The 25,519-nt window shown below is 38.9% G+C and overlaps 1 protein-coding gene across 12 annotated transcripts in view; it reads right to left on the reverse strand.

The window, feature by feature from the left end:
- OPCML (opioid binding protein/cell adhesion molecule like) overlaps positions 1–25,519 on the reverse strand; it is a 495,048-nt gene that overhangs the window by 3,986 nt on the left and 465,543 nt on the right. For 8 of the 12 annotated variants that reach the window (XM_023521043.1, XM_023521046.1, XM_023521047.1 and 5 more), the window contains one exon: positions 7,307–12,779. The exons of 3 other annotated variants lie outside the window; for them this stretch is intronic. In XM_023521043.1, the coding sequence (XP_023376811.1) occupies positions 12,679–12,779 (101 nt within the window). In that variant the 3' untranslated portion in view covers positions 7,307–12,678. Of the gene's footprint in view, positions 1–7,306; positions 12,780–16,252; positions 16,297–25,519 lie in introns of those variants that run through there. One more of the 12 variants, XM_023521044.1, reaches the window with a different exon arrangement.

Raw genomic sequence — 25,519 nt, forward strand, 5'->3', positions numbered from 1 at the left:
TAGATATAAATTTATATTTAAAGTCAGAAGTTCTCATTTGCCTGAATGGAGCCATATTTGACTGAATATTATCTATATTTTATTGTCCAGCATCTATTTTCCATTGTAAATTTTGTTCATTTCTCTCGGTTTGTCCAAACTAGAAAATAAAGAAAAGGTATTTCTTCTAACTCATGACATTCTATTGTGTACTTAGAACCTGGAATTAAATTATTTCCTTCCCTCATTTCTTTGTAGGATTGAGGTTTCCCTCCTATCTATTGCTTTCCTGAGGCTCTCAGACTGGTGTACAGTTTAGGGTCAGATGCACAAAAGCCAACAATACCAGGGATTTGTTCTTCAATGGGAAAGTAGAAAGGGTAAGTGCTGAAGAGTACAGCCATTTTCTAGACCTGACCCTTGGAGCCAGGAGATTGTCTAGGAACTTGGTGCCATTTTCTTCCAAGATATGGAACCCCCGCCTACCTTTCTGGAAGCTCACAAAGAAGGCAGACTTACAAAAGACTTACACAAATGGTTCTTGTGTTCAGCATAGATTCCAGTGTGTTTTGGTATATGGGGTCAATACTGAGAACAGCGGGCAATTTGGTGTGGAACTGGTAAAAGCATACGATATGGAAGCAGAACAACCTGTGTTGGATTCTCAACCCTGTCAATCTCTTACAGTGTCCTGTAGGCTTCAGTGAGGATAACACATCATTCCTGAGGTTGTTTTGAATGTTATATGAATAGCTGCATGTAAAAGCACCTAACTCCACATGTAATTTCAGTAAGCATATAAATGTTATCAGCTTTTGGTCCTTGATCCTCTCCCCCTGCCCCCTCCTCCCCTGTACACACATTGTTGCTGTCATAATGTTACTGTCCAAGGAATGGGTCTGCTACAATATATTAGCTTGTGGACTTCATTGTGCTAAAACAGAGAATATTCACAAGACACTTTTCACAACCCCCCAACCCAGTGGCACCTTCCGCTTCTTATCTTACTCTCTTCTTCAGCAGATTCAAAATTCCTAAGTTAAGAATCAGGAGGAGGAAGGGGGCAGGTTGAAGTGTGCTGATACTGCCCACGGAACAGAGATAAGTACAGGAGAGAGCAAGGCAGAGACAACAGAGAATTTTTCGAGTAACTCAATGAGGAATTGACATCAAATGGAACACATTCAAACAAGCGCACTCACTTAGATACTGGAGATGGGGAGAAAAAACAAAACAAATAGGGTTGTCCATGCTGCCTGTGCAGCACTGAGATGGAGACTGTGGCTTCATCAAGAGAAGAACTGGTGCCTTTGTATCTGAGGACCTCTGATGAGTCCTTTTACTGTCCTAGCTGACTCAATCATGCAGCTACTATATTTCTCTAAGAAGCTTATTCCCCTGAGACTTTTCCAATGCAGACACAGAAACTGAACTGATTTGGTCTTGTAACAGAACAGCAGTCCTTGCAAATCCGCCATGCAAAGAATAAGAGCAAGACCAAAGGAAACAGCTTCATGGGCAGAACCTGGCCTGCCTTCTTAGGGACAGCCAATCTTGAAAGCACCTACACACCCTGCAGTGTCTAGGCACCAGAAAGTTCATAGACAGCCCCTGTTCACTTGTAGTTGGTTTGCTTATGACTGCACTAAGAAGTAGGAAAAGAGAGAGAAGAAAGTGGATATTATTAAACACATAGGAACTGGATACTTTGCTAGGCACTTTATACATTTCATTTCATGCGATTCCAACAATAAATCTGAGAATATGATATTAGAGCAGAGTCATTTCTTCCATCATGCCTTCTGGACAACATGTGTGGTAGATGTGGGGGTGGTTTGGAAAAGCGAGAAGACAGGGCAGAGGGTGATGAAAAGAAATGAACTAATGGACTCCTCTCTTTGCCAAGCATCCATAGTTCAGGAGCTTGCCAAGTACTTTTGTATTGCACCTTCCATTACACATCTCATAGCAGTGTCATGGTACAATTACTTACACTACTTTACAGCTCAGTAAACTGAGGCTGTAAGAGATGACACTGTTAACTCACAAGCACACAACTAGTACATGGCAGAATCAAAATTTAAATTCGGTTCTTCCTCACTTGCAGATCCTGCTGCTTCACCTCAGAGCAGTGTACTCTCATGGGCTCAAATTCACATGGCTCTGTGTTGAAATATACTAACGTATACCTGGAAAATCATGTTGCCTTGAGATGCAGCCAGACACCCTGGCTTCCTGCTGAGATTCAGGCTTTGTAGTTTTTGGAGAGCCTCTCTGGGAATACAGGGAAAACAATTGAACAGAGCTAGAAGTATATCTATATCCTTGAATCATTCAAATGGGATGTATTCCTCTTAGAGGCAACTCTATGATGAGATTCAGAAGTTTACAAACTTTTAAAAAATTTGTTTGCATGCAAGGAAGCTTAAATTATTTGGTAAGAACACAGAAGACTTGTCTTACTGTAACAAAGCAGAGGAATTATAATAACACATGTTCGAACCTTCTCGGAGCCCAGCTATTCTCTTACCACCAGCGAATAGTGGTGTAGCCCTCCTGTTAGTCATGAGAAGCACCAAATCCCATCTGGGTGGTGAGACAGCTGTGCCAATTTCCCCTTCCATGCTTCAATCATCTGTTATTTCCTGACTACCTAATCCAAAGACTGCTCTCTGCTCTTCCATCACAAGCAATAAAATGGTACCTTTGTAAGATAAAATAAAGATACAGAGAAAATGGAGGATGAGAAATAAATTGCAGACAATCCAAGGAACTAGAGTTCCTATAGAACCAAAGTGGGAAGCAGAGGAAGGAAATCAGACATCCCTTGTAGATGATGAAGGGTATAATTAGATGACTCAGGAAAATGCTGATGGTGCTTAAATCTCTCCACCTGGAGGTTCTAAGGATGCTTGAAAAGATATATCAAATCTAGCTAGAACCTCATCATCCTCCTTATTTTTCAGAATCTTATAATGATACCATTTTCCACCTAGATGACAAACTTGAAACCCTGGCATATTACCCATATCTCTACACCCCATGGATCTATTTCTTCCCACTTGATCTACCCTCTAAAAACCATCCCCAACATCCTTGCTACTTCTTATTACTTCTCATCATTTTTCAGCTGACTTATTTCAATTTCCCTTAACATGTTTCTCTTTTGCCAGTTTGCCAATGCCCATTAATCCACCCTCCTGCCATGGTGTTCTTTCTCAATGTGAATCCCATCTAGCCACTCTTCTGGTTAAGTCCTTTGATGACCACCTTAATTACATTAGGACAAATCCCAACACCTCAGCATTTCTTGTAAATTTTTTAAGGATCTTGCTCTTGCGTATGCTCTCTACCTTTTCTCCTGCCATGTGCCTCTTCCCTTAACCCTCTTGGGATTATCTGCATTTGCAGTTTCTTGACCTTGCTATGCTTCTCATGCCTATATGGGTTCATCAAGGATGAACCTCTGCCATTACTTGCTTCCTTTCCCTCCCTTTTCTTAGCTAATTCCTGCTGCTCTCTCAAGACTCAGCTCAGGCATCTCATCTTCTACAGGTGTGCTTTGAGACCTGATGTCTGGTTATGTGCCCTCTACAGGGCTCTTCTAACCCTTGAACAACACCTACCATGTTGTGCTCTAATTTTAACTCCTATACTGGACTTTCTCAATGATAGACATTCTTTTGTGTTTGTATCTTCAGTACTTGTCATATATGAGCTATCCAGTACATGTTTATTATCTTGAAAATTAAGTTCTACCCTATTCTTTCAACACTTCTGTGGTGTTCTATCAAAAAATCTTTCCAGTTTTCTAGGCTTACATCCTTGAATAATTAGATGTCAAAAATGTGTTTCCCCTTTTTAAATTTCAGTAAAGAACTAATACAGTATATGTATACTTTTTCATTTTTGAAAAAGGCAAACATAGTTGAGATTATATCTTACAGAAGCATAGGAAAGTAAGGATATTGAGAGAAGGCTGAGGGAAGAATAGGAGGAAAAAATGTAATGCTTATTTTGTAACTAGTATGTACCAGGTAACTATTTACACCTAATAATTCTCACAACCAGTTTTCTGAGGTGGATATTATTATCATTGTATTTTTTAAAAAAATGATGAGACTAAAGTTTAGAGAGGGTAAGAAATTGATCAAAGACAACATAACTTGTAACTTGTTAGGTCAGAATTTAAAAATAAATTTCCCTAAACTGTATCATACTATGTCTCTGAAGAGGATATGCTTGATTTGAGGACTTAAACTAAATAAAAAGAAATATGTCTTATAAGATATATAATGTAGAGGTAAAAACTGTAAATATTCTTATTTTTGAAATAGGAGATGCTGTTAAACACTTAAATACAAGTGAACCAGATGTTTAATCCTAAATCCAAAAGTTGTAGTCAAGCCTTATCTGGAGAAACTCATTTTAGGGAAAAGCATTCAGCAAGTCCACACTTAAGTTCTGCTTCTCATCTTTTAAGTCTTTGCTATGCCCATATCCAATCACCATTTTCTCTTTCCCTCATCAGAAAGGCTCATGTGCTTTGAGATCCAATGAAAATATTATGTTCAATAATTCTGTGTAAAAATGACACTTAATATTCTGACTAGATCTGACATTCTAGAAATTACATCTCTCTCTCTTTCTCCAAGAGGTGTTGTGTTGGTTTTATTACCAATTGTACAATGTGGTCCTTTGGCCATTTATATCGTTAACTCTTTTCGTGATACTTATCCATCCAATAGATATGTATTCACTACATAAATAAATATTTGAACATTGAGTGTGCCATGGTGCTGGGACCCCATTTATTTTTGTAGTAACATATCTGTTCACCATATCTTTTACATGAGCTCTCTATATCCTAGCTTTTTTCTTCCTTGGGGTAAAAAGTGGAGAAAATAAAGAAGCTTCCAATCATTTTCCAATATTTTCTCCCTCTGCAGTCTCATAGCTGTATCTGAATATTTGCAATATTATACTGTAATGTTTCTTTTTATAGGTCTGTTTTCACATCTTAGATGTGAGCTCCTTAAGGGAAGTTCCTCACTAGATGTGACGCATGAATGAATAAATAAATAAATAAATGGGAAAAAATACACACATATATATATAAAGGAAAAAGTCCCTAATGACCAGAAAAATACATAAAATGAAAGTAACATCATTTGTAGCTTTAGGGTTTTGGTATTTAATAGTGATCACAGAGTTTGGTACCAATTAGTTCCACTCTCTAATTTTCACCAAAATAAATAACTTATTTAACAGAAAACCAAATAGAAAAGAAGAGACAGTTGCCAGTTGAGGTCTCTCCTATCTGTCTCTTCAGTCATTTGTTATGTTCATTGCATGAATGCATTTCTAGTATTAGAAAGTTAAACATCAACATATGGTCATCTCAGTGTTTCCACTCTACTCCCAATTCTCCATCCTCTTCCAACTGTAATACATCTTCATAGCAACAAGAATGCCCTGAATATATTTCCTAAAGCACTCTTCTATGTACATTTTTAATAGAGTGAACTTTGGTCAAAAATGCATCTATTCATTTAGCTGCTGTGCTTAAGATTAACTAGGCAAAACCACCCTTGTAGAATAGAAAGATAACAGTAGATTTTTATTACCTTGAAATGGCTTAGTAAATAGGTATCCCTGCCAAAGGCTAGTTGGAGGATGACTGGTGGGTGGATTGACAGGTGAGAAATGGATAGATGGCTTAAATAGGTAGGAACAGTCACATTAGGGAGGTTCATGAGTTTATAGATGGAATAAGAGTTAGATAAATGGGGAACATAATATGTGAATGAATAGATGAGTGGTTAGCTGATGGAGAAATAAATTGGTACATTGATGATTGATGGAGATGAGTGGCCAGATAAAGTGAAAGGCCAATAAATGTCTATGCCAACCAGAGAACAGACAGATGGGTAAGTGTTGTGGCATGTATAAACAGGAACAGTGGAGGGTCAGGTGTGAATGGGAAAGGAAGATTAAAAAGGAGAGGTGAAAAGGAGCACTAAAGGTGTGAAGATAGAGTACTTGGAAATCTGTTTCCTCGACAAGTCATGATTTTACAGTAAGCCTGAGGAAACTGGAAACTCTCAATCATTGGTATCTATCATTTCCTTGGTGTTTTAATTTACAAAGAACACGATCTAGTTTATTACATTATCTGTTTTTCATTCCCTGTGAAAGAGATCAAGTCATGAAAGATCAGCCATTAGCCCTTGTCTATCTAGGAAGTCAAGAAAAAACAAGCCTCATAACCATAGCTCAAAGTCTTGGCCAGAGGTGCTAGCCGTGCTGTAATATCAACTGAAGAATCTTAACCCCTTTCTACTGAATTCCCTAACCATGACCAGCCATTGGACCTAAGCTCTATTTGGAGGATATCTTGAGAAACCCAGTGGTTGAAAGAAAAAGAGAAACTTCCCAGAGAATTGTGAACTAAAACACACTGGGGTGGGGGGTGTGGAAATTCACAAATAATACAGATGAAGAAACAAAGACTAAGATCAAATGCTTGATTCAAGATTACATATCTTGTTAATGGTAGAACTAGGATGGGCTAGCTGATATCTAAATGGTCGATGAGAAACTGAATTACACAAAAGAGGTTAATATCCATTCCTTCAGAAAAACAAATAAATGTGTGATGAAGGCAGAGGAGCTGGAGTTCTAATGAAAGAGAAAGTTGTGCTAGAAAAGGCAATCAGAGGAATAGAGCTTCTTTAGGGCTCGTTTTTATGCTTTTATCCCATAGCAAAACCTAATATAGAGAACAATTAATCAGTGGCATATGCTTCTAAGAATAAATGTACATAATAGTCATCATATCTACTTATACTTACTCTTGTCAAAATTGTGCTTAATTTAGCTTGCAGAATCAAGGTGCAGGAAGTCCTAAGGAGTAGAGTGCCCAAAATGAGGAGTACGATCATTATTTTTTCTGACTTCTCTTCTGATTCCATTTAGCCTAGCTCAATAAATACTTTTGAGGCTTTAAGGCTACAATTATATTTTATATTATTTGTAAATGGCATATATATTTGATATACAGATGTTATATGGAAAGTGCTTATAGTGCCTTCTATGATGTGTGTGTGTGTGTGTGTGTGTGTGTGAGAGAGAGAGAGAGAGAGAGAGAGAGAGAGAGAGAGAGAGAGAGAGAAAGAGAGAGAGAGAGAAAAATAGGCTGCTCAGTTTTCTGATTGTATCTATTGCCCAAAGCTTAAAATACACATATGAGAGAAGTGTAGTCTGCTTCACTTTTCTCCATCCCTGGATACTCAGTGAGATATCCTAATAAACAGCCCCCCCAAAATTACAAATTTCTTCAAACTTTATTGATACACTGCACAATCACAACCATCTCGTATTCATCCTGAATTAGAAAAGGTTACAACTACAATGTAACATGCACAAAATTCAGGTAGTATATTCACCCTTAATACAATTATTGACAGAAATCAAGTCTTCATTGATTTTTGGAGAAAAATATACTGAAGAAAACAAAAGAAAAAAGAACTCTAGAAGGCTGACAAAATTATATTTTTTTATCATGTGATAATTTTTTAAAGCATTTGAACATAGATTTGTTTTAAGGATAATTATGAAAATGGGCACACCCATTGTCTGACACAGCTATAACGGCACCATTGATAAGTCATATTTTTTTTAATCTAGAGGACTCTGAACTTGACAGATACATTTTTGTACACCCACACATTCCTCACAACTGTACTTTACATGTCACAAAAATTTTTGAATAATTAAAAATGCTCCCTCTAACTAACACAAGGGCAGCTATTATTACTTATCATTGCTATTATCGATAATCTTATAAATCTGCCAATAGCATAGAAAGGCCAAGAAAGGATAGTAGAAGGTTCACAATCTTTCTTTCTCCACTCAGTGGTGGAACAACTGGAACAACTGTGTGCCTTTAAAAGGGCATCATTGAAAGAAACAGAAAGGAATCACTTTCAAAATACTGGAAATTAGGCTTAGTTGACTACTTTCCGTATGAAGACAATTGCGTCTAATTAAGTCCACTCGGCATTCTTTTGGACTCCCGGTATTCTGCACCTGAAGGCTAAATTGCACTCGTTCAGCTCTATCTTTTTGCTACATCTTTTAATTGCAGATCTATTTCTTCCTTCTTTCATTTACTTCTCTTCTCTGAAATAAGAAATGAGGGAAATGAGACTGGCATTTTTATTTGTTTGCTTTTAGTGATCATTAGGAGTTCTCATCATATGGTGTCTTTTTGAAAATGTTGCCTTCCTAGTTACACACCTGTTAAGTTTTACTGCAACTGCTCAAACTTATTTGTCTTAAAAGAAGAAAAAAAAATAGAGAAGCTTTGGATAGTAGGAGGGGAAGCAATTGGGTATAAGCATTTTTAGGTACAGGGCTTGCGCAAAATGAAAATAAAAGATTCTCCTTGCTAGAGAAAAAGAGAAAAAAATGAATTTTGCTTAAAAGAAAAATGTTATGCTGCTTCCCCTAATTCCAAAGAGATTAAATTTTGCTTTAGGAAATTAAAAAAAAAAATGTGAATTTTGGGAGAGGGGTGGGGAGGATTAGCGGGTCAGTTCCAGGTACTGCAAAGCCAGTTTTTCTCTGGTGAAGACTCAGAGCGAAATCGAGAAAGATAACCCCACCTCCCATATCTTTTCTCACCTTAAGCCATTCCTCCCATCATTCTATTGATGGGCCTGATGACATCCATACACAACTACAGAGAAGACATTCTCAATGGCACTGGAAGCATCTACCAAAACTAGGCTTTTCAATTTATAACCATTCCTGATGCAATGACAGTAATAAGCTCTCTTTGGGATCCACTGCCCATCTTGAGGTTCTGTATACTTTTCATTTAAGGGTTCTTTCAATATAGGTAGAACTTGCTAACTCCTCTATGTTAAGTGAAAAATAACTGGACTAGTGAAGAAACAGATTCTTAAACTCATCCTTGCTTGTGGAGTTTCTAGAGCCCCAGAGCACACTTTCCATCTGGGTTTTGAGAACTAACTGCCCAACCTGGGAAATGTATCACTAGTATGAGACATAGGTTTCAGGAGAAAGAGGCCCAGGCCTCTTTTAGATATAAAGCTGTTTATCTTTTCTTCTATTCAGTTGAGCACAATTACAGCAGAATAACCATTCACAATGCTCTCTGAATAATGTGCATGTTTTCACCACCATTCTCTTATATGTCTCCCCTCACCCAGTTAAAAAACAAAAACAAAAACAAAAACAAAAACAAAAACAAAAAAAACCCCTACAACACTTTCTTAGACTTGCAGATAACTATCAGGCACTTGACATTAAACTTCTGAAAAACAAGCTTGGCCAGAGGCTTCACACTAACACTTCATTTGCATTACTTTGGTGGAAATACATATTAACTTTGAGTTGAGAAGGGAAAGGGTTTCAAAGTAACTGCATTGCTGAATTCTTCTCACCTAATATCTTAATAAGCCTTATTTGGTCTTCTTCCCATGTGGAAAACCTTAAAAGAGCTATAGGTTGCTCAGAGACTTGTTTATTGTTTCCTCCTTTACCCCTATCCCCACCCCACCATTGATGCTTTGAAAAAAATCTATCCAGCAGGTCTTATCCATCTATTCTCCATATGTAAAGTTGAAAGAGCTTGTGTAAGTGTGGATAAGTGAGAATTTGCTGTTCTGTACTTCAGAATGTTGGGGGACAGCTACTGTCGTATGAAGCTATCCCCATCAAAGTAACCTAAACAGCACAGAAGCTGGGGTACATCTGTTGTGAAGAAGAGCAATTTTCTTTCCCAGTGTCCAGTTTCCTTGGGTCTTATTACTTGGTTTTCTTTATCCCAGACGGACGAATGTCGACTAGGAATAGGAATTTTCTCCATTCTGTCATGTGGCCAGAATAGGTAACTACCAGAGGTGCCGCATGGTATCCAGTGGAAGAGAGCAGTGCAAGGTTTCATAGTGACTCTGAGATTCAGCTTTGCTGCATTCAGAAGGTTTGGGTGATCTTCCTAGCCAAAGGAGAATGGATCCCTTCTTCTAGAACAAGTCTTGGAGTGAAGAACATGTACAACTTGTCCATTTCAAGCACTGTGTTCTCCAGAACCATCCACTCTCCACAGCCTCCACATTTATTTTACTCCAAAGTAACAAATTTATTATCAGTAAGACACTCAAATGACACAATTTTCATACAATGTGTAACATCAGCCCAACTCCAGGTGCTGAATGTGGTGACAGATCTAAACATTGATGTCCAACCTTTAATTATGACTTTGAGCTTGCTCATAATTGTCCCTGGAACGTGGAATTGATACACTGCTTTTGGCACATCATTTATGTTCCCAGAATCTGGCTCCTGGAGACTCACTAGGAAATGCAGATGTCTGTTTACAGCTGGCAAATGTAATATTAATTTCATTCACACCAGCTCAAATTCTTATGAAAGTGCCTAGCTTTTTGTATGCCAAGAAAGCCTAGCCTAGGTTTGTAGTTTGTATTGTGTATGTGTGTGTGTGTGTGTGTGTGTGAGTGTGTGTGTGTGTGTGTGTATACACATACCAAGTATATACACATTTGTTATTTTTTAGACTGTGGACCTGAAACATTTTTCCAGTTGAGACAAGGCATGTCTGTGAGACAGTCATCGTTGATGCTTCTTTCTTATCCTCTCAGTAGGTCAGTCCCTGCAGCATAGGTAAAGAGGGGAGCAACCTTGTGTGGTTTTCAATGCCATTCCTTTGAATCACAGGCACGCTTGCTGGCTGAATCCTTTTTGTCCCAGGACATAATGCAGAAATGTCAGGTCAGTTCTTGTTTATATGTGGGATCTGCTTTGAACATGGATTGCTGAGGGAATTCTTCCCCATATCCAGTGGAAAAGCAGACTGTATCAGAGGAAATTGTGTGTCACTTACACTTTCCCCCTTCTTTTTGCAATGTTGTGTTAATCAAGTGCTTGGAAATTAAGTCAGTTGCTCGAGTGCCCTCAGCTCAGAAGAGCTTCCTGAAACAAATACCAGAGTTGTCAACACACCCGCCATATAATTGGCTTCATCAGCTTTTTACTGGATAGTTTCCAAACAGATTAAACTAAAACTAGAGAAGAGAGGAGACAATAGCCGAAGTTATCACACTTAGACAGGTAAACTGCTCTCTTCACATTCCACAGACAGATGTATGTTTTTTTCTTTTACGTTCTTACTATTAAGAAAAGTCATCCATGGAGTAAGTCTCATGGGTTCCTGACATAACTTTCTTGAAAGGCTGAAAGAAGCATGAAGGTTGACACCTTGGTCCTTCAAGTGTGAAAGAAAAAAATTACAGTACTAATCAAGGCTTTCCCAGGGCTGATCTGCTTCCCAAGAAGATATTTTCGAAAACACAGTCTCTTCTGGGAATAGTGAGTGACTGATCATTAGATTGCTACTTTGGTCCATCTGCTAACAGCGTGTATTTTGGGTGGGTGGGGTACCATATTCCATAGAATCCATGACATATTGCTTTTCTACGTTGTTAGCCTGTAAGATCATTGGCTTTCACATGAGAAGTTAATAAGTAATTTTGAAGATGCCAATGTCTGCTGAAGGTAGAGGAGAAATGAATACAGCAGAATAGACACAATATAGTTAGACACTAATATGGTGATGAATTGATAGTGAGTAGTGAGGAAAGAAATGGAAAGAAGTGTTAGATAATTACACTGATCGATTGATAGACAGAGTAAATAGATTGCTAGAGAGGAAGATGAGTGGGTAGATAATTGAATGAAGAGATAAATCAGAAAATTGAGTAGATGGATAACTGTATAATTATTTTGATAGATACTTGATAAAACCTAAATAATCAGCCATCTATGAATAATTTTTTGTGAGTTGGACAGCATTTTTTTTTTTTTAAGAGAAGTAGTATCCTCAAAATGCTTTGTCCCTTTTTGGTTATATGACTTCTGAATTTTTAGTGTTGGGTTGTATGAATTGCCACAAACCTCTAATTCCTATAGCTAGGAAGGAACACAGATAGAGCAGAGTGGTTAGAGAAGATGGCAAGATTAAACTTACACATGCACACATACACACACGTGTGCACACACACACATATGAATATGGATATGGATATATTGAGATAACTTCCCAGAAAGAAAAGATGTGAACCTTAACACAATTAGGTAATAATAAACATAGAATGAAGGATATGTACATTGTAATCAGAAAAATGGTCCAAAGCTTAAAAGACACAGATAATAGGACACTTGGCTATAACTTTTGCTGTGCACTACATTGTAAGTCAAGTTGTGTCTTCAGGGTGTTAATCATGAGGCACGTTTTTTGCCCAAATGGAGCTTATATTTTAGTGTGTAGGGGAGGAGAGTTTGGTGGTGATGATGATGGGGAGGGAAGCAGAGGAAAGAGAAGGGCTAAGGTAGCAGGAACAGAATTCATTTTTGGACACACCAATGAATGATTATCCTACACATGGTAGAACCCTGCCCACCCCTCCCCCAACCCCAGTCACTTAAACAGAAAAAAAAATCAAATAAACAAACGAAACCCTGAAATCAAAAAAAAAAAAAAAAATCAAGAACAGAAACAACAGAAGCCCAAACTGGTTTGCCCTCCGCAGTGTAGATTAAAGTCTGTGATATGGAGAAGCAGGCGTTGCTCAGAGAACCTATGTTTTCTTATCAAAACTTGATGAAGAAGTGGGCAAAGAGGGTCCCTGATAGCCAGAGACAAGCCAGCGCTCTAGAGGCCGAGTTTACACCATCAATGACTGCTCCAGGCCCTGTGTAGGGGAAAGAGAGACAGACCCATTAGGATGCACCCAAAGGTACCATATTTATTTCCTGATGAGCAAATATGTAGACATGCTTCTCTATGAGCATTCCCCCACCATTCACCCCCATCACTGACCCTTCTAAATGTGGACAAGTGGAAAGTGGCCAGGAGTAGTGTTTAGAAACTCAAAGGAGTAAATCAACGGGATGCCTTTAACATTACAGCCTGCCCTGAAAGATGAGGGTTTTAAAAATAAAAGGGATAGAGGGAAGTAATGGCAATCAGTTAGGCCTATGGGCTAAAAAGTTAGGGCTGCAGATAGAGCTAAATAGTATGGCAGGATCTGATGGCTTTTTCATAAGCAGTACCTCTAATTGTGTTCTGTCTTTGGAGATAGCATTCTGGACAGACAGGGATGAGAGTGGAAAGGATAGGTATTGAGGGCAAGAAAGGATCCAGTGTGGAGAGAAGTAGGGGTGGGGAGAGGAGAGAGGAGTAGAAACGTTTAGTGAGGTACGGGAGTCTAGGTGTTGAGGTGGCAGACATTTAACCCTATGCATCTTCAGTATTGTGGAGGTTCCTCCTGCAGTAGCTGAGGAAGAATGAACACTCAAGTTTTAAAGACTGTGATTGAGTTTATCCCATCAGTCAGTGGTGCTTCTCCAAAAGCAAAAAGAAGACTCAGTCTTTTAAGACCAAACCGTCACCTCTTTCTCTCTTGCCCCCTTTCCTCTGTCTCTTTACATAGCCCTAGTGAATCATTCACATTCCATTGAATAAGACCATAGAATACAAGTTTTATCCTTTTCCTTTTGTCTGCTATCCTCGAGAAGACAAACCACTTAAACTGGGATTGTTCTAGGCTATTCCAAAGGCCGAGGATAAATGTGTCAGTTTTTAACACTGCTTCTGTGCTCCTCCATCATCTTTATTTGCAAGCCATAAGAATTTAGGGCCATAGGCAAGATCAGTATCTAGTAAGCAGAAAGTATTCCAGGGAAAGTAAAAGTGAGTACAAGCCAAGGGATCAGAAGGCATCAAGAGGCATTAGTGACAAGGAGAAAAGAGTTGCAGGCAAGGAAAACATGTCTTCTTTACCTTTTCAAGTTAGGACTACACTGCGTTTTTAGAAGCAAACTGCCTTGTTGGAAGTAAGCATGACTACTTCTAGAAGCAGAGATGGTGCAGCGTCTCCTCAGATAGGACCTAAGCAACTGGCTTGCTTGTCAACCTAATGAAATGTGTCTGTACCTTACCTAGGAAGGGACTGATGCTCACCTTTGCTTGGGGAAGCATAGGGCTCTCATTTCAGCAGTGAGCATTCAACTATTTCAACTTCAGGAATTTCAACATGAATAACTTCTCTTCTTCTGATTTACAATGTGTACAATTCTCTAATAGACTAAAAAATGCATTTCTGTGTGATAACTTAAGAGTTTAGCTCATATTATTTCTCTGCATTTTTCTTACAGAGTATTCACAGACAAGGACAGGATAAAGGCCCTAACTCAGTGCTATTGTCTCCATGAAGGCTCCATAAATATTTGTGGAAAGTAGCCTGACTCTGGGGCCTCCATCAGTCCAGACATATGTCCTAAGGAATCATACTGACCTACAGAATATAGTAAGTTGGAAAATGCCCAAGTTAAATCTCAAAAAGATTTTCTAAATTGTCTTCTGAAAATGAATTATTGAAATTTTTAAATGTTTATAAGAGAATGAACAATGTAGATTTATAAAACCCATGTGTTTCTTTAAAAGTATCTTTCATTATATATGTATATATATGACATACATTAAACTGTGTGTGTGTGCGTGTGTGTGTGTGTGTGTGTGTGTGTGTGTGTGTGTGGTATGTATGTGTCTACCTAATTCATTTTGTTGATTTTAAGTTAGGAAACAACTGAAGCTCTAATAAGTTCTACTCTAGAGAGACAGAGGTCTCTATTCCAAGTTCTACCAGTGGACATTTTTATGGATATCATCCTATAGCACAAGGCTACATATTACTAAAACAAAAAGGAGAAGATAAGTATATAAGAAAGCAAAACGTAAAAGGGTAAGTATGGAGAGAAAAGGAGGCAACATCATAAAGAGAAATGAATGTCTCTTGTGGAGTGTGGCAGCTGTCATAAGATGTTCAGTGCTGATCAGGCAGGGGGTTTATAGCCACAGTTTAGCTTCAGTTGAGTGTTCCAAAGAGTAAAAACCAGGAAGGTGACTTAATGGATATAGAGGCGGTTCGGTTTGCTTAGGATGACAATGATAACACATATTCTTTATGTGGCAAGCATGATTCTAAATTTTAAACATATGTTAACTTTTTTAATCTTTGCAAAACCCTCTGAGCTATGTGCTATGCATTTTCATTACATTAATGGGGACACTGACAAACCGAGCAGTTAACTACTTTGCCTATGACCATACAACTTACACACTTAGAGTTGGACTAGAATTCACTCTGTCTACAGAGTGTGCCCTTGATTATTACAACTCTACTTCCTCTCTATAAAAAATAATTCTTTGTGAGTGTTTTCCAGGTACCAGAGCATCATGGTGAGAGGAACAATGGACTAGGAATCTGGAGATCCAATCGCTCTATGTGAGTTTGCTGCTCCCTTGCTGAGTAAAATCCTCTCTCTGGTCTTTGTTCTCCAATGTACAAAATGAGAGAAAGTTGGGATTCCTGACCTCTAAGTCTTTTCTATTAGCATTCTGAGTTATTGTATAAATGAAAACCCCACATCTGGTGCTGGAAGGAACAGCTGGTGAACAGTCAGATGGCCTTTTCCAGTTGGTACCAAACTATTACCATTCTGGCTTTTTGTACCTCTGCATAGCACAATCTCTTGAGATAGCAACAGGGAACCAAACATTCCTAGACCCCAAGATTTTCTTTTCTGTGGTTTCATTTTCTATGCAGCGTCAGAGAGTTTTATTCTTTAGCAGGTATAATGAGCCTTGTTTTGTAATATCAGATGATATGGCAATTTATTGCCAAAGTGCCTTTGGCCAATCAGTCTATGAGATATGACTGAGCTATTCTGGCCAATAACTTAATCTAATCCAGCATGATGGAGATTAAAACTAGCACTGCTTTCCTCATATGGATCCTGGACACATTTGAGATTTGGCAGGTGGGCCATATGCCAGCATAGTGGCAGCCCAACAGAAGGGCTCTCAGGCTTTGTCCAGAGCAAGAAGAGTGGTTCACATTTGTGTACCACTTTCTAGGTTGGAGAAATGTTAGACAAAAGCCATCAACCATGAACTGATTCTTTAATTTCGTCTTTTCAGTAACGCTGATTCCACTGGAAGTGAAAGAAAACATCTGGTTGGGTCTCTCCCGTAGGGCTACTGTATGCTCAGGCCACTCACCTGATTAGGCAAATGCTTCCATGTGCTTTAATGTAGAAGTGATGGATTGTTGCTGTTTAACTATTTGGTGTGATTCCATGACCATGTGGAGCTCATCTGGGGGTCCTTAGGCTGATAAGAGGCTTGCAAATGTTAACTCAAATAATCTGTTGCAAGAGAGGACATGATACTGGAGGAACTCTTCATGTGAACTAAAGTTGAGTGTTTTCTTTTCCTATACCATAATTTGTTCAGATACCAACTGTATGGATTTCTCCAGATACTTGGTACCCAAGATAATACTAATTTTAATAGCAATAAACAGGGTAAGGAATTAAACGATGTTTTAATTTTTATTCTTTTATTTTTTTTTAATGGAAATAAAGAGAAAGGTAGAGAAAGGAAGTTGATATCACAATCCCAGAATCTAAGATTTGGTTATCTGAAGCAGATTTTCTATTATGTTTTCTACTACAGAAAACTAACCCTAAAATGCACCTGGAAAAAAGGCAAGGATTTGAAGAAAAGGTAGAACTGAAAAAAAGACTAAGGAGCAGAGTCCATGGATGCATAGGTGGAACAGATATCTTCTAGGGCGGTAGTTCCAATCTTTTTGGCACCAGGCACCAGGGGTCCTATGAGAATCTAATGCCTTATGATTTGAGGTGGAGCTGAGGTGGTGATGCCAGCACTGGGAGTGGTTGCAAATACAGATGAAGCTTTGTTTGCTCTCCCACTGCTCACCTTCTGCTGTGTGGCACCAGTTCCTAACAGGCCATGGACTGGTACTAGTCTGTAGCATGGGGGTTGGGGACCCCTGTTCTAGGGCACTTGAGGAAGGTTTTTAGCATATCTGCCCCCCATGGCCTCACTGCCTTGTCTTTGTGGACTTAAACATCCTTTGAGGTAAAGTCACTGACAACTGTAAAAGTGCTGGCAACTTTGGAGACAGACAAATTTTGCTTTTTAATCTTGACTCTATGGCTTGCTGGCTGTGTGATCTGAAGGTACTTTCAGTTTTCTCAGTTGAAAATGTGGGTAATAATACTGAGTTTACAGGGTGGTTAAAGGATTCAAGTGATTTCTGTAGTGCCTGGTACAAAGTAGTCATGTGATGCTGGTAACTGCTGCTCTGGTGGTTCCATGCCCCCTACCTTCCATTTCTTACTTAAGGATAATATTGGCTTACTTTGATATTTTCCAAGTATGTTAAACCTGAGGTGAAGTTTTAGTAGGTGAGAGAATGAGGAGGTGAGATAAGTGAGATGGGGTGCTGAGAGAGGTCATTTGTCCTGAGGGCCCTGGGAGGGTTTGAGGCACTGAGCAGGGAAATGGGAGAGGTCCAAAGACATCTGTGGCAAGGTTTAAGGGCAAAGGATCAGTCTGCAAGGGAAACAGACCCCAAGACAGCTTCAGAACATCATAGCCATTCACTCAACAGGTATTTGTTGGGAGCCTGCCATGCACTAGGCTCTGTGTTCAGACAGAAGGGTAAATATAATCTCTCCTTTTCAAAACTTATACTTCCATAGGACCTGGAATATTATATTCTAGTCTAAATCAATAAACAACCAACCAAACAAATAAATATATTTTTAAATCCTTACAGATTCTGAGAAGAAACACTTTGTAACAAATAATGTAACATCTCTTTCATTTTAGGAATATCCTTCCTGATGAATAATCTTAAAAGGATTGAGTTCGAGAGTCAGAACTGAATTTGAATTCTGGCTCTGCTACTCACTAGCAGGACAAGACAGTCAACTTCCCTGAAACAGTTATTATTATTTTTTAATGTATAAAATGGAGAGGGAATGGTTTTATCTAGCTTGCAGGGTTACTTGAAGATTAGTTCAGATAATATATAAGATCACCAAGTATAAGTAAGGGATGAATAAATTTAGGTGAATTAGAAAGAGAACAACCTTTGTTGATCCCTAAAATAGTATCTTTTGTGGGGATCCTACTTTAAATAAAGAACCCCGCTGGATACTAGGTTCTCAAAGATAACTGTCAAACATCAGCTGAAAGCAAACTTGGCTATGGTGAGCAAATGACCTGGTCACTCCTGAAAAGCACTGCGGTGCCTGCCAACCATAGATAATAGCTTCCTGAAGAAGTGCAGTTCTTCTGAGGAAGTGTGTTTAGAAGCCCAATTCTTTTCCTGGGTAAATGCCACATGTAAAGAGTCTTTATTAATGGTTAACGATGACTCAATTCAGTTAGGATGTCTATTATACATATCAGGTTTAATTAAATATTTTTCAAAGATAAATTCAAAGAGAGAACATGTAATTATGCCTTTTCCTCTCACTCTATTCCCTCTACCTTCACCCATTTCAATGCTAAACACTGTTTCTTTCATACCTGAAGTTGAACATCTTTGAAAATAAAAGCTTAAATGATGACGCAAAGCCACAAAACAAGCTGTGAATGACAACAAAATACCTTGGGGACACATCTGCAGACAAAAATAAGTTAGTCTTCAGCATACAGAAAGAGGAGATAGGCTTGGAAATGATTATGAGATAAATTTCAGAAATTATAAATGGCATAAAGGTCAATTGGTGGGTGTGTTCTGGGCCAGAGGGAACATGTTATGGCTGTCAGGGAAGCTCAGTGGGGATGAGACAAATAAATTAAGAAATAGACAAACAAATAAAGTCCACTTTGGAGAGGCTATTTACTGTGTTAAATTACTTGTACTAAACATTAGATATGTAAAAAGCAAATTTGGTTGAGGGCTTAACATGGAATTAACCTGCAGCCCTAAACATACTGGAACTAAGAGTTTGCCACTGCATTCAAGGCATGGCTGATCACCCTCTGGAGGAGCAGGTGTTGAAAATCAAAGTACCCAAACTCAGCATAAATCTCCCAGAAAACTATATAAGCTTACTGATGAGATCCTGCCTTGTAAGAGGTTTTGAAGCTTAAAAATGAAGTATATACATTATAAGCAATGAAGATATTAAAATGTGTCACTGTTTTTCCTTTCCACGATGGCATGAAAACATAGTATGGTTCTTCAGCAACAGTAGACTGTATAGCTGTAATTCTACTAAAATAGCAGGTGGCAGGGTGATCACATTTAAAAAGAAAAGAAAAAAAAATCCCACAGGCAAGTTGAACTGGTGGTAGCACAGTGAGATCAATGAAGTATCTGAAGTCTAAGAAGATACAGTTTTGGTCTGAAATTTGGATAGGTTTTATAAGTGTGAATATGAACTATGCGACCTTCCTAATGAGGAACCAAAAGGATAATGATGTTCTTGGTGATTAAAAGAGGAGCAAGGAAATCTAATTAGAGGATCTATGAGTTACACTTGTTGTGAAACACAAACCTATTTTCAGCAGAGCTGCTGATGAAGGCACATCATTCTCCTTCAAAGGGAACTTTTCCTCCATTGTCTTTAATTACAGTGGAAAACATGGCACTGTGTTGTTTTACAAGGAAGATTAACTAGGCTTTGCAGAGCAAAGAAGATGGGCGAATAAAGAAGCACAAAAAGGCAGCCATCTTTGTTGTATTGTCTTTAGCACTCCCTGTTTTGTGCTTACCCCAAAGACAAAAGTTTAAGAAGTTAATATCAGAAGTTAATTCAAATCTGTCAGCTCATCACAAACCTGAAAGAGACAAGACTTTAGTCTATGCCGAACCATAAGCTCTTGTGTGTGTGCTGACATCAGCATACACTGAACACTCAGTGTTAAATTCTAAATGCTTAGGCTAATAACCAGATGTCAATGATTCAGATCAAGGAGGGTAGGGGTGCGAGGGAACAACAAGGAACATCATCAGAAATGAAATGTGAAATGTCTGCATATTTTTTTCCTAATATGTTGACATTTTGCAGGTTTGGGAAAATACAAATGATTATGCTGCTGTCATCAGCCAAAAGCAATGGTATTTCTCTCTGACTCATCCCCTCCCACCTGGATTTAAATTGTGGATTTAGAAAATAGAAATCATATACATTATCAGCAGGAAATAGACAAATATGTTCAGCTTTTGATGTCTCTGCAAGAAGAAATCATTTGATGAACTTATTTCTAAACAGCGGATTGGAACGTTTCATATAGTCTTGCTCACAAGGAAGACTCATAGAGGGGAAAAAAACTCACCTAAATTTCAAACTAGAACTGGGGTGCTGGAATGCAAGGGAGAGTATCAGAGAACAGTGACTGGCTTCCCTGCAGGGAGAAGACTACAAGTCCTTTTGAGTATTTGGCTTTTCTTTGGTTAGTAGAGAGTTTCATATTGTACAGAGTTTGTAACTGATACCCCCATTGACTGAAAGATATATTTATTAATTCAACAAACATTTACTGGGCAATAACCATTGCAAGATTCAGTGCTACATCCTTTAAGTGAAGAAACAAATACAAACAAAATAGCAGCCTAAGGATAAGTGACCATGAGAGCCCAAGAGATGAGTGATACTTCAGTGGGGTTCAGAAATATGTTATGTTGGAATAACACTGAGTAGAACCTCCATGGATAGGCATGATTTTACACAGCAGCAAAGAAGGCAAAAGCTTTCACGTGTGACTCTACAACACAACAGTATGGGTTAAAAAGAACCACGCGATTAAGATCAGACAAACTTGGTGTTGCCACTTTCTTCTGTGGTAGAATTCCTATCTGTGAGAATTCAGTGACATCACTTAAATTCACTGATCTCCAAGTTCTTCTTCTGTGAAGTGGAAATGATAACAGTACCTACCTCAAAGAGTTGGTTCTCAGCTGTCTAAAGCTATGTCTGGCTGATGCTTAATATCTAGTAGTGTTTACATTCCTCTAGCAGAGCACTTATTATAGTCTATTATTCTATTGTAATTGTCTATTTACTTATTTGTACAAAGTTGAAAACTTTGTTTCTCTTTGCATCTGAATCCAAATGGATAGATGGAAGAAAAGAGGTGAAATAACATGGTTAAAGGCTTAAATGTGTAATGGGATCTGGGTTTCTGGAGCAAGGTGTGGTTTAGTCTGGTGAGTGCACAGAAGGCAGCAGAAGAACTTGAAGCTATGGAGTAGTTGATCTCAGAGCAAGAACAGCCCTCTAGTCCATGCTTTCCTGGTAGGCAGTTTTCTGCATGGTGAGAACAATTTTATTCCGAGTTTTTCAGAGTTCTCTTGTCCCCACAGTGGCAGGAGGCAGAAAAATTACCAGAGACGAGGGAACCAGTAAGAGAATATCATCGTTGTTCAGGGGAAGCACTTGCACCGTGTAAGTGAGAGTGGAATGGAGAACAGGCAGACCAGGGCTGTGACCTGCTTGCTGGAACTCACTGGCTAACAGGGGTAAGGGGGCAACAAAGAGGAAGAAGGCAAAATATCTGTCGAGATTCTAGTGAGAGTGTATAGGTGAGAAGGTGTACATCTGAAAGGAAGAGATGCCTGAGAAAGACCCCTATAGAATGTTCAGATAGGGAGAGTGGTTTGTAGCTCAGAATTATGGAGAGAACCAAAGATATAGATTTGGGAGTTATTGGATTATTGCTCAGAGGCTATTGTTCTTCAGTGTGTATAAGATCCCCTTAGAGAGCTTGCTTAAAAGCATTTTCTCACTACCTTCTTTGGAGATTTTGATGAAATGGGTCTGGGAAAAGGCCCATGAATCTGCATTTTTAAAGCACTCATAGTAAGTGTAATGCAGGCTAAGATACTGCTCTGTAAGGTGCTTGAAGACATTGAAGACCCCTTTGCCTCTCACTGTAATACTGTCTCTGGGCAGACTTATGGGGCAGGTGGTAGAGTAACTAAAAGCAGACTAAGAACAGAAAGAAGCAAATCACCACAGTTATATCACAGAAACCAGAAGTTGGATATCAGGGGTCCAAAGGTAGGTCTGGAGCTGAGCCTGGGTGTTAGATGGGAGCAGAATATAGTAGGCTGAGCACTGGAGGTGCACATAGCACTGGAGGACGTGAAAAGGGCCAACACTGACCCTCTCTTTCAGAGGTTTGGAGGTGAAGAGTAGACGCTATAGGATGATTCATGAATGGCATACTCAAGAGTATCTTCAGTCTCCTTGGGCTCACTCCTCAGGTCTCACCTGAAGCCATCAGGGGAAAGGTGCAGTTGCTTGGACATCTTAATAAAGGAGTGGAAGCAGGAGTGTGTCAGGTGGAGATGGGAGCTATAAAGGCAGGGGCTTTGAGCTCTCTGCCTACAAGTACCAGTAGGATTCAATGGAAAGGTCAGAAAAGGGTGGAAGACGAGAGCAGCTGGTCAGTGCTGCTTCTAGTGGAAGAAAATCCAGTTTGGAGAGCCAACCTGCTATATATATTTATTCTGGAGAAATGACCATTATCAAAAATATATATAGATTCTGTCCTCATGGCTTCTAGGGGCCGCTGAAGTAGGCTGTAGTGTAGCTGCTCTAAGAGAGCTGAGACTTTGCCTGAGGAAAATATCCAGAGTCCAGATGTTGCCTTAACTAGGGTATTTTGCCATTATCATTTGCAATAACAAGATTCTTATGAGTTGTCCTTATTTTTGACATTTAACTCTTAATGTAACTAATTTGTGTCACTACAATTTCACAGATGAGAATGTGAAAAATCTGCTTTTCTCTCTACAGCATCCTCCCTCTTTTCTGGTTTTGTTTGTGTTCCCTGACCCTCTCCCCTGCCAGTTCAAGTAATCCAGGAGTTTATATGGCTCATTAAGCACATCACACACTGCAGGGCCGGATGTAATCAGGTTCGGAATCTTCCTTCATTGCACGCTAAGGACAGGGGGATGGGGTCTTTTGCTCAAGACCCAGTGGAGACAACATGGATTGGTAAGAAGAGAGAAAGTGAATGGCCTGTGATGGGGCAGAGCTGTGGCCAGCAAGCTGAGCCCAGCCATTTCCCTACTGCATGCAAGCTAGAAAGACTTCAAGGTGCCAGCGTTCCAGGTGGGCCTTCAACTGTCCGCATCCACTCAATAAAGCTTACATATACTTATAGCAAGCTGTTTTTCAATAACACAGGGTGTTTAGCACCATTTCCAGGATTGGAGATGATAGGTTTTGGAAATCTGTCACTTATTCTCTTTTCCCATTTTTTAAAAAAATTCAGAACATAGACTTAGAAAGCTGAAAGTAAGCTGAGAGTCTATCTTGTTCTCTTCTTATGTTTTATAGATAACCATGGGATAGAGGGAGTCATAGTTTGTAGCAGAGTGGGGACTAGAATCCAGTTTTCCTTCATCCTAGTACTGGTCTCTTCTCTATGTTCTGCTGCCTTTCCAGTTCCTGCAGTTGTCCAGGGCTAAGGAAAGTACACAGCTTAAAATACCACTTTGAGTTGCCATACTGCTCGTGTAACATATCCTGTCTGTGTGGCTTTTGAAGGAGCAGCAATGGGTGTGCGAAAAGCAAATCTCTTGTATCAATGCTAACCTTGGATTCATCTTTGAGGATCTCCCACCTACTTATGTTGTCTCTCATACTTTGCCTAATCACTTCCTGTTTCAACTCACTTACCAACCCATTGTCTCCATAGTTTTGTCTTCTTTATTCTCTTGAAATTGCTTTGATACTATTTTTTCTTTGTTCTTTGCATAGGTAGGAAATATATGAAAGGTGTTTGTGTGAAAGGTCTATTATGACTGTGTATTGTGATAGGTTCACAATGCAGAGTCAAAAGATTCTCTAAAAAAGAAACTTACAGTCTTTGAGGGCAAATACCAATGCATGCCTCAGAATGTGTGGTGTGAGTTTTTGGAAAGTATGTGTATATGGGTTGTGAATGTAAAAATTGTTCTTTAAAAAAATGAGTTCAGATTTAGATACAAAAGGGGGAACGTTGGTGTGGGAAATGGGTCTAAGCAGTCTAAATGTTGATGAGGTTCCATCAGAAAGTCATCCACCAAAATCTGTGATGGGTTGCCAATTATTGTGAGTTGAAATGAAATAGAAAGTGCTCAGACACTGGAACCAGAATGCATAAGCTTAAATCCCAGCTTAAGCACTTATAACATACTAAGAGTTGAGTAATCTGGCTAACCTTTCAAATTCCTCCTCTGTAAAATCGGGATAAATATAGTACTTACTTCCTAGTGCCATTAAATGTGATAAAACACGTAGAACACTTAATCTAGTGGCCCTGAGTTAATAAGTGGTTAGTAATACTTAGCCACAATTATGGGATAGTTGAGGACTAGAAAGAACATTCCTGGCCAGCAGAAAGTGTTGGTCAATTGGACAACATCACTCTAATTTTGTGTTGAAGCTATTGCCACTCAGGGATCATATCAGAAAATTAGTCTTTTGGGGGACCATGGAAGACATCTTATTCAAATGCTTTTACTGATGAAAAACCCAGCATCCAATGAGATTGACTTTCCCAAAGGCATTTGGTTATTGAGTAGCATCTCCTGACCTCAAAGAGATTCTAAGACTTATAGACCCTACTTCTTTCTGTCTTATTCCCTTCCTGACAGCTGTGCTCCTATTCCTGGTATTACCAGTACAGCTCTACTAGCTCTACAAATATTTACTCATTCATTCAACAAAAATGTCCTGTCCAGCACTATGTTAGTTTCTAAGGATCAAACCAGATATGGTCTCTACATTCATGGAACATACAAGATAAATAGGAGAAAGAGTCTTTAAAAAAACAAAGTACATAAATGAAACAAAAATAAAATTGCGAGTAGAAAGTGAGATTAATAGAGACAAGGCATCTATCTGTTGTGACATTGTGTATCCTTACTATTTAGAATAGCCCGGCTAGTCTCTGGTCTGATGCATATTTGCTGAACAAATGCTAATGAATGCACTGTGGTGAGTATAGCATTCAGAAGTGTTATGTTAGAAGGTATATGATGGAGGAAATGACCTACTAATACAGGTCAGGGAAGTCTTCAGGAAGGGATTCTGAAAGGTGAATGGAGACTAACCAGATGCAGCAAGTTAAGGTGAATTCTAGAGATTGTTGGTGCTATAGTAAAAGGGGACAGGAATCTTTGGAGGGTAACAAACACAAGTCCAGCTGAGCAATAATTCTGAAAGCCATATCAAGGGAAGCTGTGATAAGATGGGCTGTATCATTGAACACAAATACCAGTAATAATCATAGGACCTTATATTTATACAATAGTTTTCAGTTTGTCATACCACTGTGATGAACACTATCTTATTGATAATTCACAATGACAGTCAGCAGGTCAGGAAATATCCCAACTTTAGCTGAGTAAACTGAGATGTGCAGTATTTGTATGTTGTCAAAGTCACATATTTAAACATAGCATTTATAGGACTCTCTCTCTCTCTCTCTCTCTCTCTCTATATATATATCCCATGCACACACACACACACACACACACCCCTCAAAGGTGGTCAGTTGCAACAGAAAAATAAATGTAACATAGATATATGTTAGGTTCTATCT

The sequence above is a fragment of the Pteropus vampyrus genome, unplaced genomic scaffold, assembly GCF_000151845.1.
Source record: "Pteropus vampyrus isolate Shadow unplaced genomic scaffold, Pvam_2.0 Scaffold288, whole genome shotgun sequence".
Classification (NCBI taxonomy): Eukaryota; Metazoa; Chordata; class Mammalia; order Chiroptera; family Pteropodidae; genus Pteropus; species Pteropus vampyrus.